The following is a 9,089-nucleotide window of genomic DNA, read 5'->3' on the forward strand; positions in this document are numbered from 1 at the left end:
TAAAATAGAGCGAGGGAGAAAAAGAGGCAAGAGCAAGGGAATCCTATTATTACCCTCTCTTTTCTCTTTCTGGCTGCATTATGCGTGTGAAACGGGGCCAGCTGAAGTCAATGGCTGGAAACAGAGAAGAGACAGAGGGTAGGGTGGATCCAGGTTTGGTATTCAGAGGCCAGGCTGATATATGAGCGTGAGCATACTTCACAATATATAAGTGAGAATGACATGCACAGTTATTGTGAACTCGTGGACATGAATCACTCTATTTCTATGCTCGTTTTAGTCACTGCAGAGAGACCTGTTTGTATTGGAATGGAAGCAAAGAGCAAAAATGAATGGAATAATAGCCTGTTAGATTTATCCCAGCTCTCTAACTTTAATCTGAATTTCATGATATTATTCCAAATACTATTAATACCCTTCACCTAACCCAAATCCCCAACCATACAACCCTTAACCCCCTAACCCCCAGCCCTCCTACCATAACCCCAGCCCTCAACCACCCGACACTAATCCCCAACACTCTAATCCTATCCTTAACCCCAAAGCACCCAACCCTAACTCCCTAATCCCTTAACCCTAACCTTCTAATCCCTCAACCCTAACCTCTAACTCCTAACCATAACTTCCTAATTCCTTAACCCTAACCTTCTAATCCCCCATCCCTAACCCCCTACTCCCAACCATAAATCCCTAATCCCTTAACCCTAACCTTCTAATCCCTCATCCCAAACCCCCTACTCCCAACCATTAATCCCTTAACCCTAACCTTCTAATCCCTCATCCATAACCCCTAACTCCCAACCATAATTTCCCAATTCCTTAACCCTAACCTTCTAATCCCCCATCCCCAACCCCCTACTCCCAACCATAAATCCCTAATCCCTTAACCCTAACCTTCTAATCCCTCATCCATAACCCCTAACTCCCAACAATAACTCCTTAATCCCTTAACCCTAACCCCTTACTCTAACCCCAATCTTCTAATCCCTCAACCCTAACACCTAACTCTTACCATGAACTTCTAATCCCTCAACCCTAACCCCCTAAACCTATCCTTCTAATTCACCACCCATCCAATCCTACCCCCAAACCCTAACTAAAAAAAAAATCACTTTTACACTTTTGAAACTCATAATTTAATTAGTGAGACTCGTTGATGTGATTATTTCGTTTCTTTTTGATTCGGTTGAATTTTGCAGTTCAGGGGGAATAAATTCGATGCGACACGTTTAGATTAGACGTGGAACAGTCATGTTGTGGGAGGAGTTACAGGATGAAGTGATTCAGTGTGTTCAGGAGCCCCAGTCCTGCTGGGAATCTCATCATACCCTTACTTTGCCTCAATGTGGCTTTTTTTCTTTAGGTCTAAGTACACAAGACAATGAGCTGCAGGTGTGTGTGTGTGTGTGTGGGTGTGTGTGTGTGTGTGTGTGTGTGAGGATATGTGTGTCTAAACACTGTTTTAACACTGTCAGTTTCTTCTGGCAGGGTAAATACTTTGAGATTCAGTTCAGCTCCGGCGGTGAACCAGATGGCGGGAAAATCTCCAACTTCCTGTTGGAAAAATCTCGCGTGGTCACGAGGAACCCTGGAGAAAGAAGCTTTCACATCTTCTACCAGGTGAGAAACAGACCTTAGGGAACTGTTTTCATCTCTCCTCTGGAGGCGGAGGGGGAGAGGGGGGATATTAGCAGGGGAGGAATTCATAGAGAAAAATAAATAACTGTTTACTGCATGAGATCTTTGGATGAGAATTAAAACTGGTTGGCTTTGCGATAATTGGAGCGTCCACACGTGTCTACTGCCTCTTTTTCTTGGATTAGAAGGGATGCACTTAGATCAGACTGACCCTGTTGTGTGGCTTTGTGATGGAAGCACTGCAAAGTTTCATAGCACTTTCCAAGTTAGAGCTGAAAAACCAATATCTTAAACTTTGGTGTTTGTTACGTAGCTGATCGAAGGGGCCACTGCGGACCAGAAAAGCACTCTGGGAATCACCAACCTGGATTACTACTCATACCTAAACCAGTCAGGATCCTACAAAGTGGATGACATTGACGACAAACATGATTTTCAGGAAACTCGGGTGAGTGGAAATTTGCACCTGATTTCTATTTCGATTATAAAGAGGACAGGAAAATATATGTTATGGGAAAACGGATTAGTTATAGGCCCGCTCTTGCTTTTTTTTTTTTTTTTACCTTGCAAGGAAAACAAGGTACAAGCCACAGAAGTAGTCATTCAATTCCATTCAATAAAAATTCAGTTTTATTTCTATGCCACTTTTTTCAATTCACATTGCTTCAAAGCAGCTTTACAGAAAGTAAGATTTATAGAAAAAAAATATTTAGTGTATTTATATCCGAAGAGCAAACCTGGGGCGACTGTGGCGAGGAAAACCACTGTTAGATGTTATGAGGAAGTAACCTTGAGGAGCAGCTAGACTCAAAAGGGAAACCTCATCCTCATCTGACACCAAAACTGTCATTATAAATCATTAAAACATTATAAACACTGGCGAGTGAGAAATATCATGAGCACCAGAGCGTGCGATTAGGAGTAATGTCCTACTTTCTTAGTAGGAGCTTCTGAGAAACTCATAAATTAGCTCAACATCTGAGATCATTATAGATCCATCACCTCCTCCATGGCAAAGCCTTTCAATGTTTAATGATTAGGAAACAGCATGTGTAGAATGTTTTTTTGGGTATTGATTAAGAGAGAAGTCTGAAATCTTTATGAGGTGGGGTCCAAATGGAGCTGGAACATTTCTAGACGGCTCGGGTTCCTCGAATTAGAGAGCGCACAGGCTGAGAAATGGGTTACACATCGCACGTTTTTAACTGAAGCACTTTTGCTCGCTCTCCAGCACGCTATGAACGTTATCGGGATCTCGGGCGAGGACCACACAATGGTCCTGCAGATTGTCGCCGGAATTCTTCACCTAGGCAACATCAGCTTCAAAGAGTCTGGGAACTACGCCGCTGTGGAGAGTGAGGAATGTGAGTAGACGCTTTGGATGTGTAAAACCATATATCTTTGTGTGTGGGTTTTTTTTTTCCTCCTTTCATTCGGTGTCCTTGGTTGCACTTTTTGGGTCACCAAGAAGCCATTCTGCTTTTTTTCTTACATTTCTTTTGTTATTTGGCTAGTTTTTCCCCTCTATCTCCTTCTGCTGAATGTTTGTTGTGTTATTGAAGCCAGGCAGACTCAGGCATGCTGAATTACCCCAGAAAATCACGCTCATTTCAAGGTTCAGAGGTCTGGTTTGAATTACATCACATACTAAAATTACACCAAGGAAAAGCAGAACTTCCTGTTGCGCCAGCCCGCCCTTCCAGTTCTCCCTGTCCCCACCCAGTACTCGTCAGTCGGCTTGCTTCGTCTCTCCCTCCACCCATTCAACCCGTCTCGCTATCCTTTCATAGTAATGATTTTCACACAAAGCTCTGCTGTACCCAGGAGTGCACAGTATTACCCAGTCTTCTCGCCGGCTGATCTGCTTGTTTCATGTCCGCCGTAAATTTTCTTTGAATGGTTTTCACATCTTTAGCCACATCCTGAATAAGTGGTATAGCAGCATCACACCTCCGTTTGTGTCCAGAGCCCTCAGGGTATGAAAGGTATCAAAGGGTTCCTTTCATCCCAAGTTCTCATTTATGAAATTTGTTTATGAGTTCAAGTTCTTCGATCGATGATTTACATACAATCCATCCCAGGTCTTCTGGGAAGCAGATGGAGATGGAGTTGTTTTGCGCTTTTCTCCCTCAAGGATGCCCAGAATGATGGATTGTGTCTAGAACTGATAGGGAAGGCTTTCTCTTCTGAAGGAAGAATGGATTTAGCGTGTGTCGGCTACGTTAAAGACCGGACGAGTTGTCAGGACTCACCTTTACTTTACCTGTACATAGGTGTCCCCTTTTGTTGTGGTTTAATAAAAACACTGTTTCAGTCTTTATTCTGTTTTCTGGAGAAATGTGATGTTCTTGTAGGGTCTTCTTGTTTACTGTTTACTATCTCCTTGGTGAAACAGAAACCCCTCCCTCCTCCTCACTATGCCATTTTCCTCTGTTCAGTTCTGGCATTTCCTGCTTTCCTGCTGGGCATCAAACAGGAGCGGCTAAAGGAGAAACTCACCAGCCGTACAATGGACGGCAAATGGGGAGGCAAATCCGAGTCGATAGACGTGACCCTAAACGTGGAGCAGGCGTGTTTCACACGTGACGCACTCGCCAAAGCTCTGCATTCTCGTGTCTTTGACTACCTGGTAGAGGTAGGCGCATTTTTTTCGTATTCTTCATATCGCTCTTCTAATTGATGGACATGTAGGTAGAAGTCATTCTTTATTTCCCTTCCAGTCAATCAATAAAGCCATGGTGAAGGATCATCAGGAGGAGAACATCGGGGTTCTGGATATCTACGGATTTGAGATTTTCCAGGTATTATTTTCATGTTTCCTAGGTAGAAGATACTGCGGGACAGTGGGTAGATGATGGAGGGATTAGTGGGACAGTGGTAGAGGATGGAGGGATCAGTGGGACAGTGGTAGAGGATGGAGGGATTAGTGGGACAGTGGTAGAGGATGGAGGGATCAGTGGGACAGTGGTAGATGATGGAGGGATTAGTGGGACAGTGGTAGAGGATGTAGGGATCAGTGGGACAGTGGTAGATGATGGAGGGATTAGTGGGACAGTGGTAGAGGATGGAGGGATCAGTGGGACAGTGGTAGAGGATGGAGGGATCAGTGGGACAGTGGTAGAGGATGGAGGGATTAGTGGGACAGTGGTAGAGGATGGAGGGATCAGTGGGACAGTAGTAGATGATGGAGGGATTAGTGGGACAGTGGTAGAGGATGTAGGGATCAGTGGGACAGTGGTAGATGATGGAGGGATTAGTGGGACAGTGGTAGAGGATGGAGGGATCAGTGGGACAGTGGTAGATGATGGAGGGATTAGTGGGACAGTGGTAGAGGATGGAGGGATTAGTGGGACAGTGGTAGAGGATGGAGGGATCAGTGGGGCAGTGGTAGAGGATGGAGGGATCAGTGGGACAGTGGTAGAGGATGAAGGGATTAGTGGGACAGTGGTAGAGGATGGAGGGATCAGTGGGGCAGTGGTAGAGGATGGAGGGATTAGTGGGACAGTGGTGGAGGATGGAGGGATCAGTGGGACAGTGGTAGAGGATGAAGGGATTAGTGGGACAGTGGTAGAGGATGGAGGGATCAGTGGGACAGTGGTAGAGGATGGAGGGATTAGTGGGACAGTGGTGGAGGATGGAGGGATCAGTGGGACAGTGGTAGAGGATGAAGGGATTAGTGGGACAGTGGTAGAGGATGGAGGGATCAGTGGGGCAGTGGTAGAGGATGGAGGGATCAGTGGGAATAGAATAGAATTGTGTTTCTCTCATTGTTTAAATTGCTTTATTCATTTTTGTTTTAGAAAAATGGATTCGAACAGTTCTGCATAAACTTTGTGAATGAGAAACTACAGCAGATCTTCATCGAGCTCACACTGAAAGCCGAGCAGGTACAAAAGTCCTTGCTGGGAGTTTGAGTTGTAATGGCACGCTAATAATTACTTTGATATATTTCTTTACACACTCGTTTTCCAAGACGTTTCAATATTTTTTTTCTCGACCCATATTTTGTTCTTTCAGGAGGAGTATGTACAAGAAGGAATCCGATGGACTCCCATCGAATACTTTAACAACAAGATAGTCTGCGACCTCATCGAGAGTAAAGTAAATGCCAAGAGGCTGAAGTCGGGTTTTGTTTGGCTGATTTCCCCTTCAGACAGGATACGAGCTCTGTTTTTATAAACAGTTTTTTACACACCCAATAAAACTCAATAGTGTGCCAAATTGAGGTATCTCCAGGGGCAATAGTTTGCCGGTTTCCCTTACTGCTTTCAGATAACCTGATAGCACGTTCCTAATGTCCCATAGATGCTTTAAATATTAGATGTTGGACTTCTAATTTGAACGGCATGAGTTCAAATCCCAGCACCACCAAGCGGCCACTGCTGAGCCCTTGAGCAAGACCCTTAACCTTTAACTGCTCAGTGTATAAATGAGACAGTTGTGAAGGATATTTGTGCTTTTTGAAGCGTCCATTCCTCATTTAGTCACCATTTGCTGGTGTAAATAACCTCCAGTCTTCTAGGAAGATGTTCTACTAGATTTTGTGGAGATTTGTGCTCATTCAAATATAAGGGTGTTAGTAAAGTCAGGTAGGTGAGGTGAGGAGGCCTGGGGTGAAATCAGCATACACTTTTATTGTTCAATAGGGTTGGAGTTCAATAGCAGAAGATCTTCCACTCCAACCTACATCTTCATGGAGGTGACTTTGTGCACTTTGTGTGTCGTGCTGGAAAAGGTTTTGGGACTCCAGGTTCAAAGGCAAAATGTAATGCTACTGCATCTCATTCACATTCATAGGTGAAGAGCTCTGTAGCAGGAACTCTTCATGGAGCTGGCTTAATTGACAGATTATGTGAATGGAACATGCTAGATATTTTCTACATTTCCTAAAAGGAAAACTAGGAAATAGAGATTTCCATTAATAGACTCCCAATTTATTCACTATATCAGAATCATAGTGTAGCTGAACACGCTTGAAGAATAGCCCTAACTGACCGAACCTTCTCACCTAAGCTTTCTTCTAAATCCTGATCCTTAGTAGCTGTTTTTTTGTTTTAATACTTACAATTTGTGACCAATCAGAATTGTCTTTTAGTCTTGTCTAAAGTTATTAAGTTGGATTCTCCTGTTTTTGTCTTTTCCTAGAATCCCCCAGGCATCATGTGCATCTTGGATGACGTATGCGCTACCATGCATGCGAAGGGGGAAGGAGCTGACCAGACGATGCTGCAGAAACTTCGCATGCAGATCAACAACCACGAGCATTTCAACAGCTGGAATCAAGGCTTTATAATCCACCACTATGCGGGGAAGGTCAGAGACGCTCACTGATGCCTGTTTGTCTTCTTGTGGATGTTTACGGTTTCTACAAGCTGGAAATATTCCGTTTGCACTACGTGGCTGCATGTTTGTTTTCTTTCTGAACATCTCATTCCACATCAAGTTCACATTTACTCATAATAACTTCCAGTCTTCTGGGAAGATGTTCCAAAAGATTTTAAGGAGATTTGTGCTCATTGAGACACCAGAGCGTTAGTAAAGTTAGGTGCAGTCAGTAGATCTTCCTACTCAAACTCATGTAAAGCAGAGCTTCGTGCACAGGGGCGTTGTCATGCTGGAACAGGTCTCTTAGTTCAAGTTAAGGGAAATTTCATGCCGCTGCATCCAAAGACATTGAATACAATTTTGTGTGTCAAATTTAAAAAGGAACCTTTTTTTCTCTCAGTACTTTGGTCCATATTGTGTATATACATTTTCTTGATTTGTAAGTATTTTTTTGGTTCGAATGAGACGAATTCTTACGTTTGGTTTAATAATATAATATAAGGTCTGAATTTCAGCTTTAGATCAGGTTATTCAAAAGTATTGGAACATCTGATTGGCAGGTGTTCCTTGTTGCTCGGGTGTGTCATGCTACCTTGAGTTTTTTAAAAAAATGATTCACCTCTGAAGTAGTGTCTACTACTACTTCAAGCTCATCGGAAGAAGCTCAGTGGTTTTGGCACCGGGTTACAGATTTCACCAATTTCCCTGTTAAATTCTAAAATAAATAATAATAAGTGTTAAATGGCACAGATAAGGGTATCACAATCCAGAGTTTGAAGAAGCCTTCAAGATCAGAACTATTCTGGCTCAGCCATTCATCAGCATTGAGAATCTGAAGGAATTTGAATTCAAAAGAACTACAGAAATTTCTGTAATAAGATCAACCTTTACCAGAGTGTTTGAAAGGTCACAGTGTGGAGAAAGAAAGGATCTGCTCATGATCCTGAAGAAGCATGGTTGAGGTAGTGTAATGGTCAAGGATCTACTAATAGTAGCAACGGTTCGATTTTAGAAATCTATGAAAACTGAAAGAGAAATGCATAGTGATGTTGATGTCAGTGGGTGGACGGCATGATGCAGTTACTGTATCAGTGGACGTCAAGTCAAGAGTCTGTTCAAGAAGCTTTTATTGTCATTTTAACCATATATGGCTGACAGTAATATGAAACAGAACTCTTTTCTCCAGAACTCTGGTGCTACAAACAACATAGAGCTACATAAAAGAACAAGTATAATGTGAAACCTTAGTGCAAACTGTACAATATAAAAATGTGTATGTAGTAGAGTTAAAATAGAGATACATGAGGTAAAATATACACAGTAAAAGTGTCCCTTTAAACTTTCACTTGAGTAAAAGTACAAACGTTTTTGCCTTCAAATGTACTTAAGTATCCAAAGTACTCATTTGTTATAACTATAATGTTCCTATTATCATTTTTATCACAAGATTTTTTACTCAATCACCTCAGTTTATGTGAAAAGACTTGAATGTGACTCTCAGCACACTGATCTATTAATAGAATATTAAAGACTCAAACACTGATTGATTTCTATTACAATGATCATGAACACAAAACCTTCTTTTCAACTACTTCAAAAAACTCATGTTAATGAGGTCACGTGTGTCGTGTCGAGTTCGAGTCTGGAGTTTCTTCATCATTTATTCCTCTCTAAATGTTCTGTTGAACTGATGCTGAACTGTATGTTGGTGATCAGTAGATGCACCAAGCGCCGATCAGAACACGTGTAAAACAGAGAGTGCGCTCGACCCTGATTGGTGGATTTCCGTGTGTTTGTTACGTTTTTATCCACGTAAATAAAAAGGACTGATTTCACAAAATGTAGGTGAGTAATCGAAAATGTTCTAAAATATTGTAGATAAAATGTAGTGAAGTTACAGTAAAAGTTTCTCCGACTGGAAAATCTTCAGAAAAAGTACAGATATGTGAAAAAACTACAAAAAACCTACTTAAGTACAATCACAAATTACATTAACTCTGTTACTGTCTACCACTATGTCGACCAGTATACATTCTGTATAACGTTATAAAGTACAATGTGCAAAATAAAAGATCTGCAAACAAAGAGGGTCCGTAAAGAGTATTAAAAAGTAGTAAATAGTAAAT

General features: G+C 42.1%; 1 protein-coding gene across 2 annotated transcripts in view; it reads left to right on the forward strand.

Annotated features, from left to right (window-relative positions):
• Positions 1–9,089, forward strand: part of myo1ea (myosin IEa) — a 63,230-nt gene that overhangs the window by 28,123 nt on the left and 26,018 nt on the right. For both annotated transcript variants that reach the window (XM_083549887.1, XM_083549886.1), the window contains exons 7-14: positions 1,489–1,620; positions 1,952–2,086; positions 2,870–3,002; positions 4,077–4,273; positions 4,359–4,439; positions 5,439–5,525; positions 5,656–5,739; positions 6,784–6,951. In XM_083549887.1, coding sequence (XP_083406013.1) covers positions 1,489–1,620; positions 1,952–2,086; positions 2,870–3,002; positions 4,077–4,273; positions 4,359–4,439; positions 5,439–5,525; positions 5,656–5,739; positions 6,784–6,951 — 1,017 coding nt within the window. The remainder of the gene's footprint in view (positions 1–1,488; positions 1,621–1,951; positions 2,087–2,869; positions 3,003–4,076; positions 4,274–4,358; positions 4,440–5,438; positions 5,526–5,655; positions 5,740–6,783; positions 6,952–9,089) is intronic.

This window comes from Silurus aristotelis, assembly GCF_946808225.1.
Source record: "Silurus aristotelis genome assembly, chromosome: 9".
NCBI classification, from domain to species: Eukaryota; Metazoa; Chordata; class Actinopteri; order Siluriformes; family Siluridae; genus Silurus; species Silurus aristotelis.